Source organism: Dipteris shenzhenensis, unplaced genomic scaffold (genome assembly GCF_047967505.1).
Source record: "Dipteris shenzhenensis isolate YYH24624 ecotype China unplaced genomic scaffold, Dip_SZ_1.0 scaf0542, whole genome shotgun sequence".
Lineage (NCBI taxonomy): Eukaryota > Viridiplantae > Streptophyta > Polypodiopsida > Gleicheniales > Dipteridaceae > Dipteris > Dipteris shenzhenensis.
In genome coordinates this window covers 33,883-59,389 of record NW_028239848.1, presented here as the reverse complement: position 1 = coordinate 59,389, position 25,507 = coordinate 33,883, and the positions used below count along the sequence as shown (strand labels likewise).

Genomic DNA, 25,507 nt, shown 5'->3' with positions numbered 1-25,507 from the left:
ATGTACAGCCCGTTGAAGTCTCTTGGCTGTAGCCTCGCGATGAACAAGTGCCACGGTCACTCCTATGGGTCATGCATCTAATCTAGTGAGCTTGGAAGTGAGGTCCCCTTGTGTGATCTGTGCCCCAGTGCGCTACCAATTTTGGCATGGCTCAGGTCCCCACTGCCGTCGCCTCGGTGAGTCCTGTTGGTCAGTCCTGTCTGGCTGGAAAAGCTCACTGTCATGCTTTGAGTGGAGTCTGGATGTGTGTTAGAACCGCTCGTGCGTGCCTTGAGCAACTGCTCCCTGTGTTGTACGGTCTCATGAATGAAGACTGCCAAGCATCTTTGGTATGGGTAGGATAGGAGACTCGGTAGAGAGCCGAAGCCATCTCTGAAAAGGGAGTGGTATCGGCCTCTGGTCTCGTAGTACACCGGGCAGTTGAAAGTGAAATACAACTGACTCCATCTGTCGGGAGTCGCACAGAGTATAGATGCGGCCCTCTCTGGGTATAGAGAGGCAGTGTGATGAGACCTTGAACTCAGAGAGAGAGAGAGAGAGAGAGAGAGAGAGAGAGAGAGAGAGAGAGAGAGAGAGAGAGAGTTTATTAAAGTCTTCGGAAGACCGATTGGTCTATGAGACTGTGAAAAACCTGATACAATGAGCTGTGGTAGTGGAGCTACTAAACGAGCATCCACACCAATGCAGAATGCAAAAAATGCAAAATGGCAATACTAAGTCCTAAGTACAACATAGTCATATCCCGACTATATATATCAATCTCAGCATCATCATCGGCATCATCATAACCATCATCATCTTCATCGTCATCAACAGGACATCAGGATTGATGAGGCTGTGGAAGTGGAGGCATGAGGTCAGCAATAGAATGCTGTCGCCCCCTCAAGGGTGCAGTCCTGGTATGTCTCCTGGTCGTAGCTCTGCGTCTAACCAAGGCCACTGTGACCCCCGTCAGTCGGGCTCCGACCCTAAACAAGGATGGGATGTCCCAACCCTCTGTTTGAGCTGTTGGGTCACAGGCTCTGGGTCACGGTCATGTCGGGGTCTCGCCTCGTGGGGGTCTATGTGATCTGGCAGAAAGAACTGTGTGATAGAGCTCTGAGAGGGATCAGTGGAGGGAGAAGTTTGGTCATGTCTCCGCGCTCGGAGTATCCTATCGTGGTGTCTGAGCATCGTTATGGGATGTGTTGGCCCGTGTCCTCTCCTACCAGCCAAGCATCGTTGGTCTGGGTAGGAGAGGACACGGGCCAACACATCCCATAACTATCTCTGAAGAGGCAGTAGAAACGCCCTCGGATCTCCTAGTAAATAGGACACCTGAAGATGAAATGCTCCTCTGTCTCAACCTCCTGCATGTCACACAATGTGCATATGCGCCTTTCCTTGGGTAAGTGCTCTGCTCGGCCACTCTCGATACGAAGTCTGTGTGAAGAGACCCAGAACTGCCCAAGGGAGATCCTTAGCAAGTGGGGTAGGTGAATTTGCGTGTATCTTGGTGGATCAATGAAACCCTCCGCTGTGATATGTAGGAAGGGATCTCTGTAGAAGCCCAGCTTCACTGGAAGATCACTCGGGCCCAGCCAAGTCCGGAATGTGTGTAGCTGTAGTAGATCCTCATGGATAACCTGGTTGACCTCGTGTGATGGGAGGGGGGAGAGAGGAGCATCCATGCTGTACTGGAAAGGAGGTAGTCTGTCCATGTGGAGCCCTAGTCCTGCAAACCATCTCTCTGTGCGCGCATACCAACACCTCTGATCTCCCCCTGCTGCAAGTGCCATAGAAGAGGACAGTGCTAGCGATGGTATCTTGCTACGCCCGGATGTGTAATCCCCATACTCCTTGACTCGGTACAAATATGTAATGACCTGAGATGCAGCATCTAGCTATAATGGGGGTGACCCAAACTCTGTCCGAATGATCTGGTGAGGGACAGATGGCTTACCACGGATCATACGTGATAACATGAGATCCTGTAGCCGCTCCACCCTGGCCCACTCTGTATCCGACAAATCTGGTCCCCAGCATGGGCTGCCATACATCCCTGCAGGGCGGACCAAGGAGTCAAAAAGTAATCCTTTGGTCCATGGATCCTGAAAATGAGGGCAGAATCACTGTCTCTGTAGTCTAGCCAATGAAGCATATCCTCTGCTCAGGCGCGCCTGCATCGCAGGTCTCATGGTGAAGGTGGGTTCGGAAAAGACGTCCCCCAGATAAGTGTATGATAAAACTACCTCAAGAGGGGACCCATCAATTGTGAAATGCTCATCACGCATGACGACTCGAGATGTATTAAAGATCATAACCTTGGTTTTACCCAAGTTGACCTTCAAATCATGAGACTCACAAAAGGACTGTAGTGCATCCAGGTGTCTCTGGAGCCCCTCTGCTGAGGAAGACAGGAGAGCCACATCATCTGCATAAAGTAATATCCGGATCAGCGTGCCCGTGAGAGAGCAGCCTACCCCACCCTGTGCCTGCATCACTGTCTCGAGCTCGTCAATGTAGAGGACAAACAAGGTAGGTGATAATGGGTACCCTCGTTTAACCCGGATAGTGCTCATGATCTCGTCTGTCCATCTAGATCCTGTCCGGACTCTGATTGAAACTCGCTCATGAAGTGTCATGACAGCCCCAATGATCTCTTGATCGTAACCCAGATTTTGTAGGCATCATATGAGGCGGGCTCTCGGAACGATGTCAAATGCCTTGCGCAAATCCACAACGCAACAGTAAATCCTTTGCTTCCGTGCCCTCGCCTCCTTGATGATACATCTGAGCGCGAGAATGTAGTCCACAGTCCCATGATCTCGCCTGAAACCGGCCTGTCCCATTGCTTTGAGTCCTCGGCAAATCTGCTGACCTCGGAATCAAGTATTGATGCATAAATCCTGGACATGACATGTCTAATCATAATGGTCCTGTAGTTCTCTGGGTTCATGGGATCCCTTGCCTTGTGGATGGGTCCAGGTGCGTGGAAACCCCAAGCAAATGGCTTCATTAAATAGCTTGGCTAAGATCGGGGCTAGGAGGTTAATCCCATATGCAATGAACTTAGTGCATAGTCCCTCATGATCCTTCACTCGGCCATTATGAAGTTTCATTACGGCATCCTTTAGCCCCCCTAGTGAAGAGGGTGCAGGATGTGGGCCGTGGCATATGTGATAGGTTAGGGGCTGGTTGATTTGGGATATCATAGAGCGTGCGTGCATAATCTACCACACTGAGTGTCAGTGAGTGGTGGGGGGGACTGTCTCTCTAGAAACCTCCACCAGAAGTCCTTAGAGTTGTTACTAAACAGAATGTTCAGTAGCTCCTTCTCGTTCCGATGCACGAAGTCAAGTTTCTTTCTGCGTACCAAACGGCGGTACTCGAGTAGCGTCTCTGGTTTTGCTCAGAAGGCTGCTTTTTGTTTAGAATCTGTGCTGACGGCGTAAAGCCTTACACTCATCATCGTACCCGCTATTACAAGGTACGGTCCCAAGAGGTGGTGGGCGGGTGGTGTGGGGAAAGGCGTGAAGAGCGGTCTCGTGTAGTGAGCGAGTGACTAGGGCAGCACGGTCTTCTAGTAAGGGTATAAAGTCAATGTATGCGAGAAGTATGTATAGACGGCTAGAGTAAGTAGGTGAGTGATCGTGATCAAAGCGTATATCATGGTAAGTGGAGTAAGAGCTCAACGGGGTAGAAAGTGCTGTGCGGCAGGGGGTAGAAATGCTAAAGAAAAGATAGGTATGGTCAGCGCGTGGAGGGAGAGGTGCTATGGTAAAGTCAGTGATGGGAGATGTGAAGGTAGGGGATCCCATGATGTAGTCCACAACACTAAAGCCTCCCCCATGTGGAAAGCAAGTGAAGCCACCTGATGTGGGCCATCTGTCAAGACCATGATAAATAATGAGATCATGCATCCTGCCGAGGTCTAATAGGGATTGCCCATAGGATGTGAACGGTTCTCGTCTGTCAGCCGAAACTCGTAGCATACCTGCCTCCTCAAGGTCAATGTCTGGCAGTAGAGTGGAATCATCCCTGAAGTCGAGGAGTGGTGCCTAACGAGAGCGTGCTCTCGCGCTGAAGTCCTCAACTAGGAGAACTTCCTCGCGGCTAGAGAAGTCTACGATGGACTGATAAAGGGCAACAAATGGGGATGTCTCATCCTCTTCTCGAATATCTCTGACAAAGCGGGAGGTCTCGGGGGGAAAGTCGCAAACTGCGATAAACAAATCTCGGCTATCCATGTGTCGGATCGGATCCGAATCCAGAGAAACCTGGAGTGTGGATCTCTCTGCTCCAGTGAGATGGTCCTCAAAAGTGTAGATCTGTAAAGGATTGCGACTCCTCCTGATCCTTGACCCCTCCTGTATCCCTCGTCTCATCTCTGTAGGCAGACTCCCATGTATACCCACTAACTGCTGGTAGTGGGTGCTCTGGACTCTGATGTGTCTCTGTGTAAAAAGCTATATCGTGACCTGTATAGGATTCTGAGAAGTTGCCTAGTTCTGACCATGAGGTACCATTATAGTTCCAGATCGTATAGGATAGGGTCTCGGATGTCTGGATCTCATAGACCCCGCTCCCCTATGTGGGAGGAGAGGTTGGGTGCCGGACGGGGGCTTGTAAGGAGTCGTCCATCTCGTACTACTGCCCACTTTCCCGTTGCTGCAACAAGAAACGCCTCTCCTCAACCTGTAGTGGAGCGAGGTCCTCGTCCATGGAGATCGCTGGTTGGTCTCGTAAGGTTGACCTACGACTTAAAGCTGAAAGTCGTGCGCGTCATGGAACCGGATGATAAGGAGCTGCTCTCGGTTGGGGTCCCTCCCAATCCGCCATGCTCTCTCAATCCTATGCTCAGTCACCCCTAGAATAGTGGTCCCGAAGGCTTGCGCATCTGCCATCAGGGAAGCCTGAGTGCGGGGAATTCCACGTACTCTGATGTTGAGAGCCTTGTTGGCTCTCTGCCGCTTCTCTAGGATGGTAGCCGAAACGGTTACCCTTGCAGGTTCTCGTTTGGCTACGTCGACCCATCTGGACGTCTTCTCAATGGCACATTGCATGCTCGCAATCTGTGCCTCGACAACTGGGGTGCTCCTTGGGACTGTACGTATAGCAGTGACCTCTTGTCGGAGCTGTGAGATCTCTTGTTTGAGTTCCTGAATAAGATCAGCCTGGACTCGGAAAGCCTGGGGACTGTCTGCTCCTATATGAGTCGTGCCTACTCGTGGGTGAAGCGTGTTTGCTCCTGTGCGAAGCGTGACAGCTCCCTCTCGTGCTCTGGGATGCTCTGGACCTCCATCAGCAAATACTCCCAAGCCTCTGATGGGTTAGTTTGTCCGTGCTCTAACAGAAATTGATAGGACTGTGTCCTGAAAGTGTGAGGAAGAGACTGGAGGCTGGGTGATGACTGGGTAAGATGGGTGCGGTATGGGGATGATGAGGCGATCCTAGCAGGGTGAGGGAGTGTGGGTTGATTGAGAGGCAGAGGGGAGAGAAAGGTCGAGTAGTGCGGAACAGTGTACGACCCCTCCAAAGTAGGTGTCATAGTCGAAGAGAGAACTGTTAGCGAGAGAAGAAGGGAGAGAGGGAAGAGATGTTGTCAGTGACAACCCGTCTATCCTAGGGGAGGGTGGGGCAATCGATGCCATGGGTAGGGGTATATGAGAGAGAGAGAGAGAGAGAGAGAGAGAGAGAGAGAGAGAGAGATGAGAGGGAAAGAATAGGGGAGTGGAACGATGAAGACAGAGAGAGAGAGGGGGAGACACAAAAGTGTGGGTGTGTAAAGTGTTGAGCCACACCACAAACTCATAGGTTTTATTAGGATTAGGCTTTCACCCTATGACTGTCTTAAGATAGTCATAGGTGTCATAACTTTAAAAGGGTGGCAATGTGCCTTACCCCAACAACCTCCCACCTAAAGGCCAATGTGCCTAAAGGGGAGAAAAGAATAAAAATTACAGCAATATACAGTTACTGTATACAAGACCATAAAATAAGAATGGTCTCATCCTAATCCCATGATGTGGTGGCAATGTGCAAAACGCTCTGTAGGCAAGCTCTTAGTGAGCAAATCTGCAGGATTATCATCAGTATGCACCTTCACAAGCTCAAGTTGCTTGTCTTCCAGTACCTCCCTGATGAAATGGTATTTCACATCTATGTGCTTGGTCTTCTGATGAAAGACCGGATTCTTTGCCAACATGATAGCACTCTGACTATCACAATGCAAAACTGGCATATCTCCTGTAATGCCCAAATCTCCCACCAGCCGAGTAAGCCATATTGCTTCCTTGCAAGCCTCAGTGGCTGCAACATATTCAGCTTCAGTGGTTGACAGTGCAATGCATTTTTGCAACCGAGACACCCATGATATAGCACCTCCTGCAAATGTGAAAATATAACCGGTAGTAGACTTCCGGTTATCTGCATTCCCTGCATAGTCTGAATCTGTAAAACCATGCACCAATGCATCCTGCCTACCATAGCATATGCACAAGTCTTTGGTACCCTTGAGATATCTCAAGACACCTTTCACTGCTTCCCAGTGCCGCTTGCCTGGATTTGCCATATACCTGCTGATGACTCCCACCGCAAAAGCAATATCCGGACGAGTGGCAACCATGGCATACATCAAAGAACCAACTGCAGATGCATACGGAACCTTGGCCATTTCAGCCTTATCATCATCTGATCTGGGGCTGTCCTTACTACTGAGTTTTAAATGTGGAGGCAACGGGGTACTAATAGACTTCCCCCCCTCCATTTTAAACCTCTGCAGTACTTTGTCAATGTACTCCTTCTGTGACAGAAACAAAAGTCCCTTGGACCTGTCACGAATAATCCGCATACCAAGAATATGATTTGCATCACCCAAGTCTTTCATGTCAAAAGACTTAGGAGTAACATGAAAAGAAGCACCTGAATCCAAGAGCCAGGTGTGCATGTCATGGCCATCAATAACCAATGTATGTGCAATTACAGCAGAAGAGCATAAAACATCATGTCTGTCACTTTCACTGTCCTCTGCTGCAACATTCACTGTATCCAAGTCATCTGCCTTGGCCTTGCCTTTGCCTTTGCTTCCACTGCTTGCATCCTTTGTCTCAGCCTTCTTGGCTTTCTGATCCCGTATAAGCTTGAAGCACTTAGACTTCACATGTCCCTTCTTGCCACAGTAAAAGCATTCAATATCCTTTTTGCCACGGGACTGACTGCGGGATTTGGACTTGCCAGCAGATCTCCCCTTCTGCTGAGTCCTACCTCTTTCCTGTACCTGCAAAGCATTGGAAGACTTGCTGCCCATATTATTCTTCCTGCTCATCTCCTCCATAAGGAGAGAGCTCTCCACATCAGCATACATAAGAGTGACATTTGAATTTGACAGAGTGGTCTTGAAAGTGTCCCAACTCTCAGGGAGGGTACACAACAAGAAAGTAGCCTTGAACTCCTCATCAAGGTTCAATCCCTGTGCAATAAGCTGTGTAAAGATGGCATTGAACTCACTCAAGTGTGAGGTCATAGCTGTACCTTCCTTCATGCGAAGGTCGACAAGCTTCTTCAACCAATAAACCTTACTGGCTGAACTCTTTTGGGCATACAACTCTTCTAGCCTCTGCCATAGGCCATAAGAGGTCTTTTCAGCCTGAACATTGAACACAAGAGAATCAGTGAGAGTAAGCATGATAGCAGCCCTTGCGGACAAATCAAGCTCCTCCCACTCATCATCTGCCATCCCAGATGGCTTGACACCCTTCACCCTTATGGGCTTAGAAATCTTCTTTAGCAGAAGTACATTCAAACACTGTTCTGCCCATAATGCATAATTGTGTGCCCCTTCCAATTTCTTTATGTTCAGTATTGAAGATTCACTTCCCCCTGATGCCATATCAGACAAGGAAAGTGCCTGACTTCCTGTAAGTCAAAAAAAGACTAAATAAAATTCTGATTTCTCAGAAAACCTGCTCTATCAAGAGCCAGGAGCACTCACAATAGTGCTGTTTTTTTACTGTAAAAAAATCTGCAGCAAAACAGAAAATTTTCCCTCCAGTCACTGTACCTTCTGACACACTGTACCGTGCTCAAATAGGCATAAAACAGTAACTTCAGAATGCTGCAGCTGTTCCACAAGTGCTTTACAAGTGCATCATCATCTGACGAAACACAAAACACTGATGTCCTGATCACTTCTCCCACCTCAGATGAGGTATTGCACTGATTTTATATGCATAAACCACTTGTCATACACTGTTTTGTTCACTGAAAAAAAGGCTCCAAACACCTCAGTCTGTCACAAAACCTGCAACAAAGTATGGGACAAATCCCAAACAATCACCCTTCTGCCAAGGGGATAAAAGGCATCTGAAGTTCTCAAACAGTAACTCAAGTGCTCACAAGCAAAATCTGGGCAAAAGCCCCTTGATTTGACACTTGGGTCCTGTACCAAGTGAAAAACACCTCAACACTGAGGTAGCATACAAAATACAGCGCTCTCCTGGCACTTTCACCTGACAAAGTAATGCATAAACGGCTCTGTGTACACAGTAACAACACAGATCCCAACGTACAAACACCGAAAAAGAAAATCTTTTGAGCACTGTCAACGATGGACAGTTAGGGACCGAGTAAACTCGATGCGCCCTGGCCAAGCGTGGCTCAACTGAGATTTTCAAAGTGTCGTACACAGAATGTGACTTGCAAGAAATGTCACTGAATACACTGCGGAAATAAGACCAATGTGGGCACCCTGGCTCCACACTGCCTCAAGGCATACACTGCATAAACTTCCAGGCAAAAGCCCTTTGAAATTGTCACCCAAAAGCTGAGATTTGCACTCAGCAAAAGCATAAAAGCCCTCTGCAAAATCAAGGCATTTGACCTTCCCGAAGCAAAATAACTGTGCAACCACCACACACTGTGGCACTAGTCACCTCAAGCACGAGGGACACGAGGGTACTTGCTGTACCTCCAACACACAGTTTTGAGAACTGAACAACCGGGAATGAAGAGCAGAGTGCTCTCTCTTTTCCTGCTTCCCCAAAAAAAAAATCTGTGCCTGTTGTATCTGCTGTACTTGCGCAGGGTACTTGCTGTACCCTGTACTTGCAAGGGCACGAAATCCCAAAAAAAAATTTGACATGAACCATGTACTTCGGCCTCCTATCGCAACGTCCGTACGGCGGCGTCCGTACGGCACGGCTGCCTGTACAGCGTCCGTACAGTCGGTACGGACGGCCGTACTTGTCCGTATGAAGGGCTGCACGCAGCTTGTGTTGCGCGCTGCGCGCGCTTGGTAGGCTGCGACCGCCGGTGCTGTGCGGTGCGTAGCTAGCAACAACTAGCTGCTGCTGCGCCCGCTCGCACGTGCTGCCCCGCATTGCCTGCTCCTGCTGCGTGCTGCCCCGCGCTGCCCGCTCCTGCTGCCGCTGTCCGCTGCTGTAGGGTGCGATGCCCGAGGGGAGAGGAAGGGGTAGAGGGAGGGGTAGACCGGAGTGGAGAGGGAGAGGTAGAGGCTTTGATACCAGTTGAGAGGGAAAGAATAGGGGAGTGGAACGATGAAGACAGAGAGAGAGAGGGGGAGACACAAAAGTGTGGGTGTGTAAAGTGTTGAGCCACACCACAAACTCATAGGTTTTATTAGGATTAGGCTTTCACCCTATGACTGTCTTAAGACAGTCATAGGTGTCATAACTTTAAAAGGGTGGCAATGTGCCTTTACCCCAACAAGAGAGAGAGAGAGAGAGAGAGAGAGAGAGAGAGAGAGAGAGAGAGAGAGATTAATGTACGCGGAAGGCCTCGCGGGCCTATGGGACGAAGTACGGAATCAAGTAGCTCATACAGACCACTGTGGGCCGGGGCAAAGGGCTCACTAAGGCCCTTGTTGAGTACTAAGATACTATACTAGTACAAAGTAGAATAGCAAAGTTAAAATGCAAAATGAGAGTGACATGAACATATGAAGTGCTCAGAGCTAGAGTCCCAAGTGCATGGACCGGCCCTACGTATCTAGGCTCCGTGATTGCTCTCTGATGAGATGCAAAGAGCTCACGTATCTGCATTTGTCCGGATGTCTCCTGTGGTGGTGGAGGATGTGGTCTCCTCGATCTCTGGATCCGATGGGCTATGTCAAGAGTGATGCCTTGCCTCGGTCGATCTCCCCTAAGGAGAGTTGAGATAGGTTGAACCTTGATCGTGTGTGCTGTGGTCATCTATTGCGCCGTGTACGGACTCTGTGTCCCTTGTCTGGCAGTGCTGTGTCGGCTACCTCCGCTGATCCATATCTCTCTCATGTTGACTAGCTCCTCCTTCGTCGTCCCAGAGTGCCCTGGGGCTGAGTCACATGCATAGAAATCTGTGACCTGTCTCTGCGCTCGGTCTACCTCGGTACCTTGTGGTGCGGTGGTCCCATCCTCCTGCTTTTTGATATGTCGTAGTAGTATCTTCCTGTGTCGTCGCATCTCCATCAGGTAGAGCCCAATGCAGACCTGGTCCTAGAAGTGGATCAGTCTTGAGAGTGGGCCAAAGCCGTATCCCTCCCGAAAAAGGCAGTGGTAGCGCCTTCGGATCTCATAGTAGACTGGGCAGACACACAGAAAGTGCTCCTCTGTCTCGACTCCCCATTGTGCACAACCTACAAGTCCACTGCTCTCTGGGTATGCCTGCAGCTCTCCCTGTTGTAGGATCGTTAAACGAAAGAGAGAGTGCAAGGTACAAAGAGTCGATAGATGAACAGCCGTCATGTCAACTAGTGTTATGAAAAAGAAGTACATAGTACTTGTACCTAGACCCTAGGACTAAGTGTCCTAGGTGTCACATAGGACTAAGTGTCCTATGTGGCATAAAAGGCACAAAATAAACTAAGTGCCTATAGCTATGTCTACAAGGCACATACCAGGGCCCATAACTCTCGAACATAATGATAATGAACTTCAATGTGCTTGGTATGCGCATGAAACACTGGGTTACGCGCAATGGCCAAGGCACTCTGGTTGTCAGTGTAGACCATAGTGGAGGATGTTTGGCGAATACCAAGATCTGTAAGTAACTGTCGAAGCAGGACCATTATGATTGGACATGTCATGTCCAAGATTTATGCATCAGTACTTGACTCCGAGGCTAGCAGACTGGCAGAGTGTTGAGGACTTAGAGCAACAGGACAGGCCGGATTTCGGCGTGATCATGGAACCACATTCTCATGCTCAGATGTATCATTGAGGAGGCGAGATCATGGAAGCAGAGGGTTTATTGTTTCTTTGTGGATTTTCGCAAGGCATTTGACACGGTCCCGAGAGCCCACCTCATACGGTGCGTATAGGACTTGGGTTACGAGAGAGTTTCTGGTAGAGTTCGGGCAGGATCCGGGTGGATAGATGAGATCATGGCAGACACGCTGATTCAGATTTTGCTCTATGCAGATGACATGGCTCTCTTGTCTTCCTCAACAGAGGGGCTTTAGAGACACCTAGACGCACTACAGTCCTTTTGTGAGTCTCATGATTTGAAGTTCAACCTGGGTAAAACCAAGGTCATGATCTTTAATACATCTCGAGCCATCATGCGTCAAGAGCAGTTCACATTAGCGGGGTCATCTGTTGAGATAGTTTCATCATACACTTATCTTGGGGTTATCCTCTCCTGATCGAGCTTCACTATGAGACCCGCGATGCAGGCACGCTTGAGTAGAGGGTATGCCTCATTGGCTAGACTAGAGAGGCAGTGCTTTCACTCGCACTTTCAGGATCCACGTACCAAGGGGTTGCTCTTTGACTCCTTGGCTCGCCCAGTGGGGATGTATGGCAGCCCTTGTTGGGGCCAGACTTGTTGGATACAGAGTGGGCCCGTGTGGAGTGGCTACAGGTTCTTATGTTATCACGGATGATTCGTGGTAAGTCATCCGTTCCTCACGAGATCATTCAGGGTGAGTTTGGGTCACCCCCTTTACAGTTAGATGCTGCATTTCAGGTCATCACGTATCTGTACCGAGTTGGGGAATATGGGGATTATACCTCGGGACGTAGTAGGCTACCATGGATAGCTCTACCCTCTTCTATGGCACTTGCAGCAAGAGGAGACGAGAGGTGCTGATATGCACGTACAGAGAGATGCTTTGAGCGATTGGAGCTCCACATGGAGAGCAGCAGAGTAGAGCGACTACCCAAGGAGAGGCGCATATGCACACTGTGTGACATGCGCAGATGGTTTGAGCGACTGGGGCTGCACATGGATAGACTACCTCCCTTCCAGTATAGCATGGATGCTCCGTTTTCTCCCCTCTTATCACACGAGGTCAACTAGGTTATCCGTGAGGATCTACTACAGCTACACACTTTTCGGACCTGGTTGGGACCGAGTGAACTCCCATTGAAGCTTAGCTTCTATAGAGATCACTTCTTACATATCACAGCAGAGGGTTTCATTGACCCACCAAGATACACACAGATTCACCTACCCCACTCGCTGAGGATCTCTCTTGGGCAGTTCCGGGTCCCTTCACCCAGACTTCGCATCAAGAGCGGCAGAGCAGAGCGACTACATAGGGAGCGGCGCATATGCACACTACTGTGTGACATACAGGAGGTTGAGACAGAGGAGCATTTCATCTTTAAGTGTCCTGTGTACTATGAGATCCGAGGACGTTTCCACTGCCTCTTCAGGGATAGTTATGGGATTTTAGCCCGTTTTCTCTCCTACCCAGACCAGCGGTGCTTGGTAGGTTTCATTCATGAGGCACTTACACACCGCGAGAGGATACTCCGAGCACGGAGAGAGGAGTAGACTTCTTCCTCGGTTCATCCCTCTCCGAGCTCTATCACGGAGTTCTTTCAGCTAGATCACATGGATCCCAACGAGACGAGGCCTGGACATGACCGTGACCCGGAGCCCGTGACCGACAGCTCAGATAGAGGGTTGATACACAGATCACACGTGGAGACATTCCCTCCTTGTTTAGAGTTGGAGCCCGACCGACGGGGGTCATAGTAGCCCTGGATAGACGCAGAGCTACGACCAGGAGACGTGCCAGGACTGCACCTCTGAGTGGCCGACAGCATTCTATTACCGACTTTATGCAGATTTTCAACTGTCTTTACTGAGCACTTTGCAAAATCACTGGCTGACAAGTGAAAAGAGGGTAAAGCTGGAATATTATCAAGACAACATAAATCCCACATGTTGGTCTACATACATGTCTATAGAGACACATGCTCAGCCTTATATTAGCACACCTATCCCCCTTCTATATTGCAGGAACATAGCTAGGTTCCGTACCAGATCTCATACTTTTGCCATTGAGCAGGGAGCTTGGATACACTAGCCCAGACATGCTAGAGTCTGTACCCTTTGTGACATGCAGACAGTTGAGACGGAGGCACATGTAGCTCTATAGTGCCCCCGTTATGCACATATTAGGGAGGACTACCAGCAGATATTGGAGGACTCCACTCAGTTGACATCAGCTCTCTTCATTGTCTCTTTGGCAGCTTTGGGATCTTTTGTCACTCGTCTTTTTACTTGCCAGGAACTCAGAGACTCTTGACCCCTCTCCTTGAGGAGACTCTTTTTACATTGTATTGAGATCGGTACCATGGGTCATTTTTGGCCCCCCGAGGACGCTAATAAATTCTACTTCTACTTCTACTTCTCTCTCTCCCTCTCTCTCTCCCGTGACCATTTCCTCAGAGTATTAGTGGATGGAGTGATTACCAAACCCGGTACTTGGAGGACAGGCGAGTCTCACATGCCCTAAGGATCGCCATCGAACAAATGCGGGTCTCGTCCCATCAATTGAGGATTGAGACTGGGAGAGACATAGGTACACCTACAGAGCAACGGATCTGTAGACTATGCACCTTGGAGAAGGTGGAGATAGAGGAGCGTTTCCTTTGTGCTTGCCTTGTGTCCTATGAAATCCGAGGACGATATCATTGCTTATTTCAGGAGGGACACGTGTTTGGGTCTCTCTTCCAGCTGAACTATTTCCAAGAGAGGGTTTGCATTGCTCTCTATTTGATTGAGATGCGACGACATAGAGAAAGAAAGAAAGTTTATTAAAGTTTACAAAAGATTGATGGGTCTATGAGACTGTGAAAAACCTGGTATAAAATGAGTTGTGAGGGTGGAGGTACTAAACGAGCATACACACCGATGTAGAATGCAAAAATACAAAATGATAGTACTAAGTACAACATAGTCATGTGAGTGGCCGACTACATATCAATCTCATCATCATCAAACTTGATAGCCTAGAGACCTTAACTCTTGCAAGAAGGCATCATCTTCTTCGCATTTAACTTCTTGTAACACTACCTCCGGGCTGACATCCTAACTACCTTCACACAAGTTTTCTACTTGATTGGATTGCCGCTACCTTTAGGTTCCAATAAAAAATTGACACAAACTGAATGCAAATCGTTTGGGACGGTCCCCTCCCACGGGAGACTTTAGTGAGGTAAGGCTTCATATGCATTGAGAAATAAGTTTAAATGATTTTTTAACCGCCTTCGAAGTTCAGAGCCAGATTCTTAATTCGTTTGGGAACCACCTTAGTCAGTTGGGGCTCATTCTCCACGTCAACTTCCCGTAGTGGCTTTTTCGAACTCTGCTTGTCATCAGGACTCTCTTATTATGTTTCGCTTTTGGGAGTTGTTCATCCGCACATTCATTAGCAAGAAGATTTTTGGGAGCCCCGCCCCTTTTGCTCCTGCCGTCACTCTATGAGGGAGAGGAATTCTCATCCAAGCGGTCAAAGGTTCTCCTCCCACCAACAACAACCAAACCATATCTATTATTCTCTTGCGAACCCTTCGCTTTCCTTTTTTTACCCACCACCTTCCACCCATCATCAAAAGCCTTCACCAAGGGAACCGGCTCAATTGGCTCCTTCGTGACCACATTGGTCTGTGGTTCATCTCTTCTCTAATGATCTAGACGAGACTCTCCTCCAGCGAGGACCTGAGGCTCCACAGCATAATTTTCAGCAATATGCGGCCCCTCTCCTACACCATGCATCTCCTTTTGTACCCTCAAAGGGCAATTACGAGCAAAAGGGCCAGGTTCTTTGCATACAAAACACATATATGGAAAAGTCCCAAAGTGGACCTACTGCGTATGTACTAGATCCTCGATGATCTTGATATCTGGCTGTTCGGGGATTTTTTGAGCACGATTTTACGAAATCTAGGCCTTCATGGCTCCAAAGGGGTTCCTAGCAGATAGAGGAGTGAGGAGGAGCTTCCCCAAAGTGCACGCTATGTATTCAAGGGAGTCCCTCAACTAGAGAGTCGAGTTAGGGAAATCAACCCACATAGGACACTCATGATACAAGAAGTTGTTGACACTGAAGGAAGGGGACCATAGACTGATCAACATAGCTGCTTTGGCAAAGACAATAGAACTCCAAGCCAGATTATTTTTGAGCATCTCCGAAACACATCTAAGAAGGAAAAACCCTTTGCCCAAAATTTTCCCATTGTAACCATTTGAATGGACTTCACATTTTTACTCCAGGAACTTCTCCAACTCCCCGAATGAAGGAACTTGCCGAGTCTAGAAGAGTAGACTCCTCCCCGCACCAACTTACTCAATTCAGGCAGGCAGGACGTTTTCCATGGGAACCTTGCAGCAAAAGGATGTTTATGCCCGGCTTCCTGCCACGCCTTGTGCTCCGATTCTTGTGCCCGTCGCATGACATAAACCTTCAAAATATGCTTAGTGTCTTCTTCAATGACCTTTAAGAATCCTCTACTCAAGCGAGCACCAACTATAGTGGTGTTTAGTGACTTCATGTTAGAGCCAGTGGACACCACACCCTCACCAGAACTATGTAAATCTTTCACCTCTCCATTACTAGACATTGAAACATGTACCAGGGCACCCTAGAAGTGAGTGCTGTCGGGCTTGTCCCTGCGAGGAAGTTTCACTCCAGTACTAGGATTGAGAGAGCGCTCCTACCCCCGGCGATGTAGCAAGCATGGAATGCACACAGGTCTCCTACTCCTTGAGCTCGTTGGAAATTCCCGAGCCTGAGGAGGAAGTGTTACAAAGACCATTATCATGATGTTTTATAACCCGAGTCACTAGTTGGGGTAGGTCAGAAGTAGTGATCTTTCCTTAAGGTCTCTGGAGAGTTGATTATGCCCTTTTTGGGATGCATATTAATTTGAAAATAATGTGATAGATGCACAATATTAGAACATATGTATGACGTTCTGCCCCACATCTCTTCACGTTGATCTTGATCTGTGTTTCCTATTGGCCTCTCAGTCATGTTAGGCTGCCAATGCCCAGAAGTTGAACCATTGTTTTGCTAAAATGCCATTTATTTTATTTGGATCGGGTCGATATAAATTTTGTTTGTAGGATATGGGAGTTTGGTACTCCTATATTGCTCCTGGAAAAATCATATCATATTGTCAGACATAATCTATGACTATATTGTGGTTGAATGCTGTTCAAGAAATTGAGGTTGATTGTGTGGTCATGTATAGGCTCAGGCCAACTACAACACTGCCCAGACTTGCCACCTGGATTTGATTGGCCTTCAGCAGGTGAGAGCTTGGTATCATGCTCAAGGAAAGAAATGCAAAACAGTATAAGCAAGTAGTGAACATCTGTTTTCTTTCTTTGTAACAAGAAAGAGCTTTTTTTGTCATGTTCTTTGTTATCAAGTAATGCATATTGTTTCCTCCCATTTTAGCGAGATGAAGCTTCTGTTGTAACCCACCTTGGCCCTGCCGGGAGCAAAAAAAGAAAGAAAAAATATAAAAATAGACATGTACCGACCTTTGATTTTCTCGGTTTATGATAATATGCAGGTCCAAAATCATCTCAAGACTCCCCTGACCTTCCACCTGGATTTTGGGGATCGTTAGGTGAGAACTTGCTAAGATGTTCTGAAAAAACAAAAGGAAAATTCAATTTAACATGTAGCGCATCAGCGTTCTCCTCTTGAAAGTGGCACCTTTTGTTCTGTAAAAGCTTCTTTTGTTACATTCTTTGAGATCTCATCTCGCTACACCTCTTTGTTGCATCTTTTATCTTCTAATTTGCAGTCTCTCCACTAGAATTCTATTCTTGCAATAACAGCCAAAGTTAGGATTTCAAGGCAAAAGGCTTTTCCCTTTTTCATCTTATAAAAGTAATGCCAGAGTAGATGAACCTGACTCACATGATGGTTTAGTTAGGAAAGGACACACCTTGTGAAGTAAATGGATGTGTGGCGGCCAGACTACCTGCCAGCCCTGAACTATATCAAGGCAGGGCTACCCCTTACGATTCTCATCAATGTCTCTCAATTCACCTTCATCGTCTACGTGATTCATCAGCTCATGCATATCACTCGCAAAACACCTGTCCAAAACAAGGTGACAATCCCCACAATAGCCCGTGTAAATTAGCAAGATGCTAGCTGTGATTGCCTTGTTGGGAGAAAGTTTTCCGCATTCTGATGGTAATATTTGAGGATATTGATATTTTTGAAGAGTTTTATTGAGTATTGAATAAGATTGGAAGTAGTGTGTGGTATCTCCAAGTTGAAGAATGAGAGAACTACAGCTAGAAGTAAAGTGGCTTAAGCTAACATCTCATGAGCCACATAAACCTATAAATTCAGGAAATTGTACTAACCATTTTTATCATGTAGTCCCAAAGTGCCTGGCTTAGCTGCTAGCAATGTTGGCCTAGTGTCTTGATCTGCTGATTCATGTGGGGTGATCCCTGACTTAAGATGTGGGATTTGCAGACTGTGTAGTTTACTCATGCACTGAACGTGCTGAACAGCCTTCAAGCGTAAAAAATCAAAGCTGCCAAGGGAAGCTATGGAGGAAATCAACCCCACCAAATCAGATTTTCATTGCAGGTATTCCAGAGGGATTTGAAGGGACAGAAGGCACACTTTTTGGTCTTATAAATGACATATTTAAAGAGTTCGAATTTGTGCCTGAAACTGCAAAGCTTCCATGTGGAATACGGGCTTTTGGGGATCATGCATATGTTGAATTCTCTTCTGAAGCAGTGGCAGGCATATTTCTTGATGCTTATCGTGGAAATGCATCTGCTTTGAGTATCAATGGTGAGCAGTTGATTGCCGCAAGGAGCAGGCATCTGATGAAACTGGATGCTCAGCTTCGACAGGCTATAGGCAGCAGGGTCAAACAAAATTTGATTCCCAGCAATGTACTCTACCTAGGGAATGTTCCAAACAACTGGCATGATGAGGAAAAACTGGCATCTCACATTGCAGCTGTAATGGAACGAGAGACTGTTACTTCTTTGGCACTGAGGATATTCACCTTTGCTGGTTTCCCAGATGTCTATGTTCAGATGGCATCCAAGGTGATGGCTGACATCTTTATGTATAGATGCATGAGCAACAGAACCCATATGGAAGAAGTCAGTCTCTCTCTCTTCATTTGCAGGAATTCACAATTTTTACCTAAAGCTTCATCTGCGCATTGTTGGTCCTTAAGGCATCTGAAAAAGTGAATCATGGTCAGCTTCATATATCACCTCAAAAAGAACGTATAGCAAGCACCCCTATGTACAGTATTACGGCAGCATAGTTCTGGAAAAGAAAAGGGTTTGAATTTGTAACAAACATTTGTAATATTTGCTCAACTAGTGTAACATATAACTTGTAAAAGTAGAAAGGGATTATGTTGATGACTTCATGTCCAAGCAGATGCCATGCTTCAAAGATAGAAGTTTCTCGAGGGTCTGTGATATGAGATTTTTGAATGAAAAGAACAGATTATAGAAACCCAGTCTTAACAACTCACAGGAACCAAGTTCTGTGTGCCACAAATCAGCATTTCCGCATACCAAGTGTTTTAACTTCTGGGATCATCATCGCATGGTTGCTTTTCCACTTTGGATTTTTTATTTTATTAAAACATCAGCAACTGTCTGTCCACATGCAGTGATAGCATTTAGACCTTTAAGACACATGAGAAAGCCAGACCAGCTATTAGTGCAAAATCATTACGTCCATTTGTTTTATCTGCCTTGAGAGAGTCCTCCTTTGTAGTTCTTCATTTTGCACGGGAGAGAACCTTGTATTCTTTGCGTTTGTACTGAAAATGTGTTTGAAGCTAGTTCTTGCATATTGAGTAGCTATGATGATGCTTTTCCAATTCTTGGATATGGCTGGAAATCCCATGTTCTGAAATATGCAGCATCAATGCATATGAACATGTGGAAAGAGTAATCGATTTGTACTTTTTGTGGAAGATAAGCTTTTGGGTGTCTTTAAAGTGCACAAGCAAGAGGATATATATGAATTGGATTTCTTTCTTTCAAGGAGATATCTTATTGCAAAAGCAGATATGGAATCAAGGTACTCATTCAAAGACATAAGGAGCAAGATAAAAGGGGATGATACAATTCAATCACTAAAATATTTATTGCATAGAACCTCTTAGGAGGCCTTGCATGAGTAGCTATGATGAGCTTTTCCAATTCTTGGATATGGGTCGAAATCCCATGTTTTTAGAAATATGCAGCATCAATGCATATGAAGATGTGGAAAGAGTAATCAATTTGTACCTTTTGTGGAAGATAAGCTTTTGGGTGCCTTTAAAATGCTCAAGAAAGAGGATATATATGAATTGGATTTCTTTCTTTCAAGGGGATATCTTATTGCATAAGCAGATGTGGAATGAAGCTAGTCATTCAAAGACATAAGGAGCAAGATAAAAGGTGATGATACAATTCAATCACTAAAATATTTATTGCATAGAATCTCTTAGGAGGCTGTCCAAAATTTCCAGATTTTCTTGTAATGATAAACATTTTGTCTCCAACATATCGTTGGAAACATTATTGGGGCATATCTTTGCAAGTCCTCTCATTTCTAAGATCTAAGATTCAGGATCTAGGATTATTGGTGCATATTTTTGCAACATGTTTTCTTTACTTTAGTAGCATGCTCAAGCAACACCAAAGTCGTGTGGATTAAACAAGTTAGATAAGCCATTACGTCATTCAGGACGAACAATACATTTTGGTGTATCTACGAGTCTCTCTCTCTCTTTGAATTTAGGTTTGATTTAGGGTCTAGGATGTGGAGTCTATGGTTTAGAGTTTAGGTTTAAGAGTTAAGATTTAGGATTCAGTTTAAGAATGTAGGGTCTAGGATTTAAAGATTTGGGATCTAGGTTTTTAACAATTAGGATTTAATGTATAGTATTTAGAAAATTTTTTTCCTAGTTGCTAATCTATTTTCCTTGAAATAAGTATTCAAAAAAGAGGGTTTGAATGTGGTGTTATAGGGAGCAATGAATTGTTAGCCTTTGGATGAACACTCAATCTTGATTCTATGAATGTGTGTCACATTCAACATTGTGATGAGAGAAGATGTATAGTGATGGTCACCAATGTGATCCGGCCCGAAGTGCAATTCAAAGATCAACATGGAAACTTTGAAACAGTGGGTGATTTGTTACAATCTGACATTTTCTATATGCAATCACATAGAACCACTTGGGATTGAGAAGAAATCATTCCAAACATATTTTAATGGAATCAAGAAGACTTGTTTTGAAGGGAAAAATTGTCTTACTCTAGAGAAGTATTGGCTATTAGCAGATTCAAGGGCTATGCTCAGAATCTTCTTTGTATGTTAGAGATAAATAAGTTGATGTGCTCATCGGGATAGAAGATTGCCTTGTGAGAAGGAATCACAAAGGAAAACAAAAGAAGTAGTAAATGTAGTAAGGGTGCAATAAGAGGGATTGTCGATATCAGTGACATTGGTCATGATGTTTTAACTAGAGTGGAGGATATAGTTAACATAATATCTAACAGTGATATTGGTCTCTCTCACTAAAGTGGATGATATTGATGGAGAACATCTAATTGTGATGTCCATGACATTCTCACTGGACATGCATAATACTTAATTGTGAAAGGAAAATGTTTCAACCACAAGGCATTGGCTATCGATTGACTTCAATGAGCTTGTATACAAGATTGCCATTCCTAAGATATTATAAAGCACAAATAATTCTAGAGACCACTAAGAGAGGCCATAATCATGGCACCAGTTCCAAAATCCAAGAGATGTAATGTTATCTGAGGAGAATGTGGAAATGACTCTTATGTGACTTTATTGTACGAAACTTTGCATTGAAAAAGTTACAAAAGATGATTCTGAGGCCATATGTCTAGATCTTTAGAGTAAGACAAGGCTTGATAATCATAACCATCTTCTTTAAGAGTTGTCTTGCTTCCTTTGACAAGCTCATCAGAATTTGAAGACGACATTGTAAACCTAGACTACTATCCATAGTTAACGGGATAACCATTTGCAAGTAAGGAGATTAGTGGTTAGTTGGATCATCACATGGTATATATAAGAACATTTGGTAAAGGCAAAGGAGAAAGTGGTACATACAATAACATTTGGGTAGAGATGAAGGACAAAGTGGTTCATAAATGTGTAGTTGGCGGTGATTCCACATGTTGTGGGAATCTTGGAAGAATGCCGTCGGCAGAGACTACTCTCTTGAGCAATTCCTTGTGGGAGCTTTGCATTCACGAGCCTCACACTTGTGTCACTCAAGTGTCTATTGGATTGTGTCGATGTGGTTCCACAAGAGAGAAGAGGGAAAGAGAGGAGAAGAGAAGGAGGAAGAGAGGAGGTAAGAGGGAAGAGTGAAGGGAGGGGAGTGGCAATCACAAGGCAACACACAATGGAAAATAAGAAGTCTCACTCAGAAGAGAATGAAGAGAATGAGAAAGATTGTGTTCCAAAAGTGTGCAAGTACACAATGAAGACCAAAGTCAAGCTTCTAACCTTTTATACAATCCATCTTTTGAAGGGAGGGCTAACCCTTGTACTCTCTTTCACCTCTCACTCTCTTTTTACAAGCACTTGGGCCATACGGCTCTAAGACAGATAGCATATCACCTTCCTCACACCCTTTCCTACTTCTCTGCTTGTCATTATAATCACGTGGTGCTTACATGAATTGTTAATCATTGCAGTTAACATGCCCCCCTTCCTATTCACAATTCGGCCCTGGATTGCGTGCGGTAATGGAACCAAAAATGTGTAGCCGTTAAAAAAAATGCATGGTGGCCATGTCTGCTAGATCCAGGACGAAAGGGAAGGTGATATTAAATTCTTCCATCTGAGCTGCCAATGCATAAGATGATCCCAGTTCTGAAAAATGCTCCTGTCCTTCCTCCTTAGTCAGAGCTTCAACATCCGAGAAGAGCATGGATTTAAGAGCCTTGTACCAAGTGTTGGTACCCATGTTCTCTGGATCCTCTGGTTCGAGCAACTGTTTGCTCTGTGTGTGTGTGGTGGGTGGTGTTGTGGTGTGTTGTGATGTGGAGCATTGTGATGGATCGATGGTGCCAGTGATTGCGGAGGTGGGGGCATGATTAGGTGCTGTGTCGGGGTTAGAAGGCGGTGGTGGTTGAGGAGAAGTGCTAAATAGAGCCCTGACCATGTCAATGTCGACTTCGCGGAGAGCTGTTAGATAGGCTACGTGGGAATTATCAAACAGGTTAATGCTCGTTTGAACCATTTTCTAGATAGCTTCTAAGACATTATTATACAGGACAATAATGTTGATAGGGGGATATTGCTCGTTACAACCAAAAAGGTGATTGAATGCAAAGTCTGCATCCCCGTGGCCATACACTTGCAACCATTGGAGGCTTCTTTATAAATTTTCTAGGTTGCAAGATAGGTCATGTAAGTCATTAGGATTTAATAAGTCGAGCATAAGGCATTCATTGGAAAAAATTGAGGAGTCTTGGACGACTCTAATCCATGCCATGAAATTATATACAATGGGGTGGTAATAGAGTGTAAAGATGTCGGCATCATCCTGAAGGACTATATCCTCGTGAAGATATGTCATCTATTAGGGGATGAGCCTGAATACTATTGCAGCGGAGGAGGAGGGTTTCTAAGTCATGGGTTGTGAGTGGGTGCTCAAAATTATATCGTGCTCGAGGGCGTCTATAGAAATGGTGTGAAAGGAGTAGTTGCTCGTGCTAGCATTCTTGTTGTTGGGCCACTATTTTGGCGGTGTTCTTAATTGGGGAGGTGGCCACTTGGTGCCTGCCTTACTTGAGAGGTGGAGAGTATGATACATGGATTTGGAGTGGAGGCAGTCACCTAATCTTTGATGTGCAGCCATGTGCATAGCCCACTTGGCTAGGGCCTCAGCTCTTTCCCGTTCCTTTCGAGCTTCAGCTTTCTCTTCTACTATGGAGACCTGAGGGTATCTGGTTTGAGAGGTTGTGAGTTGCGGTCTTAGAGGCTAAGAGGCCATTACTTCTTTAGCATGTGCATGATTATTAGTGCCATAAAGAGCATTGGGTTGTTGATATTCTGCATTGGCTCGTGGCATTGCAGCTTTAGCTCATTATAGAAATAATTGACCTAGTTTCTCTTGTATTGGACCGGGTCATACAGTTGGAGAAAGAGATTGGATAAATTATGTTATGATGGCTGTCCATGTCCACCTTCATAAGGAACTTGAGGACATGCATAGGCTTGACGTATGCAAGTCCTTAATACCATTGAATGGGACTTATCCCTTATGTCACCTTTTGTCCCAATCAATGAGCTGAGCCGGCTCAATTTCCAAACCCCGTTGCTTTACAAATGGCTCTATCATGGTGGGTTGACCAAACACAGTCCAAATGGCATCGATGCTCTGCTAGAAGTGAACGATCTTTCCCTTGTCATTCACTAGAAATGTTACATTCATTGAATTTTTAAAGTGTTCTACAACTTGTGCCACCAGCTTGAGATTAAGGAAGTAGGGAGTTGTTCAGTGCACGTTGAATTAGTAACTCAACACGCACTAAATTGCTAATTTAGCACTACACTAAAATGCTAACCCAATGTCTGGGCTAATTAAGTGCACATGGAGATGCCCACTTAGCGCACCCTGAGATAATAATTCAATGCACACTAAATTAGGCCAATTTAGTGTAAGCTAAAATATAAAATCTATAAAAATTGATGATGAATAAGCAATTGTGACTAGGTTCTGCCAAAATTTCTCCAAAAATATTACCAGCTTCCAGTAGTCTATTTCTAGCCTCCAAACTTGCAAAACTTTATGTACTCCAGCTCAGAAAGCTTAGATGACTCCCTAAGCAACATGTTCAAAATTTATTACTCTTTCGACCAAATGGAGTTCGATACATCATATAATGGTACTGCAAGCCTCATATGGTTTATGGTCGAAGGTTCGGTCAACCATAAAACTATTACTAAGTGAAATCTATCCCACCTCCATAACTTATAAGCCCAATCTAGATTTTTGCTTGTTCTAACATAACACCCCTTGCTATCAAGCCCTGCAGGATCTCGACGTACCACCGTACCTAGAGGCACTAGGACTCATGCCAATGGTGGGCCTTAATTGATCATGGTCATCCCATTGACTATTTAAAAAAAAAGGACTTAATTGGACATTTCTTGACATTTTCCTAACTCTAATTCAGCGTGTTCTAACATTTGGAGGTTAGTAGATGGGCAAAATGACTCACCCTAAAAAGGAAACCATGAGGAGTGAACTTTTGTCTTATGTTTACATGTTTGAAGCGGTGACTGTAATGTTATGCATGTGTTGATTAATGGACCATTGTACTAGAGTATTTCCTAATTACCTCTAGTGTTCCGGCCACATTCCATCAAGTCATGTTCATAGCTTTCAAGTCATTTCTGAATAAGATTTTACAGGTGTTCTTGGATGATTTGTGCATCCATTCAAACAAAAAAGACCACTTCAAATGCCTTGAAGTAGTACTAATCAAATGCAAGGAGTATAGCATCTCCCTAAATCCAACAAAATGCCAGTTCATGGTCACCCACAGAGTTGTTTTGGGACACATTGTTTCTCAACATCGGATTGCAACTGACATGGACAAAATCAAAATCATCATGGAATTGCCTCCTCCTACAAATTCCAAAGGTGTACAGGTCTTTATGGGACATGACGGCTATTATAGAATATTTATATTGCAGCATGCCATGATAGCTAGACCACTTTACAAATTATTAGTGGAATTCTTATGGACAGAAGAGTGCGATCAAGCCTTTGAGCTTTTAAAGTGGCGCCTAATCACAACACCCATCCTTATATCTCCCAATTGGGATATTGATTTTCATGCTCATGCTGATGGATCCAAGTATGCAATTGGGAGTGTGCTTTGTCAACCTGGTGAACATAAGAAAGCATAAGAAAGACTACCCATTCTACTTTGCCAGTCGACAACTCAATGATGCAGAGATCAACTATACCACTACAGAAAGAGAAGCCCTAGCAATGGTCTATAGTGTTAAGAAATTTCGGCACTATCTACTAGCAAATGATTTTGTCTTCTACACCGACCATCAAGCATTGCTTTATCTTGTGAACCATCCATGGATAACAGGAAGAATAACTAGATGGCTCCTCTTGCTTCAAGAATTCAACTTCAAAATAGTGGTCGCAAAGGTGCCCAACACTACATTCCTGATCACATGTCTCATGTCAAGTCGGGAGAAGAAGCCACT

At 45.4% G+C, this 25,507-nt stretch overlaps 1 protein-coding gene across 4 annotated transcripts in view; it reads left to right on the top strand.

Annotated features, from left to right (window-relative positions):
• LOC147878125 (uncharacterized) overlaps nucleotides 1–18,713 on the top strand; it is a 57,884-nt gene extending 39,171 nt beyond the window's left edge. For 3 of the 4 annotated variants that reach the window (XM_087372407.1, XM_087372408.1, XM_087372406.1), the window contains 4 exons: nucleotides 16,467–16,526; nucleotides 16,794–16,850; nucleotides 17,163–17,342; nucleotides 17,720–18,713. In XM_087372407.1, coding sequence (XP_087228533.1) covers nucleotides 16,467–16,526; nucleotides 16,794–16,850; nucleotides 17,163–17,342; nucleotides 17,720–18,462 — 1,040 coding nt within the window. In that variant the 3' untranslated portion in view covers nucleotides 18,463–18,713. The remainder of the gene's footprint in view (nucleotides 1–16,466; nucleotides 16,527–16,793; nucleotides 16,851–17,162; nucleotides 17,343–17,719) is intronic. The other variant, XM_087372409.1, reaches the window with a different exon arrangement.
• The last annotated feature ends 6,794 nt before the right edge of the window (nucleotides 18,714–25,507 follow it).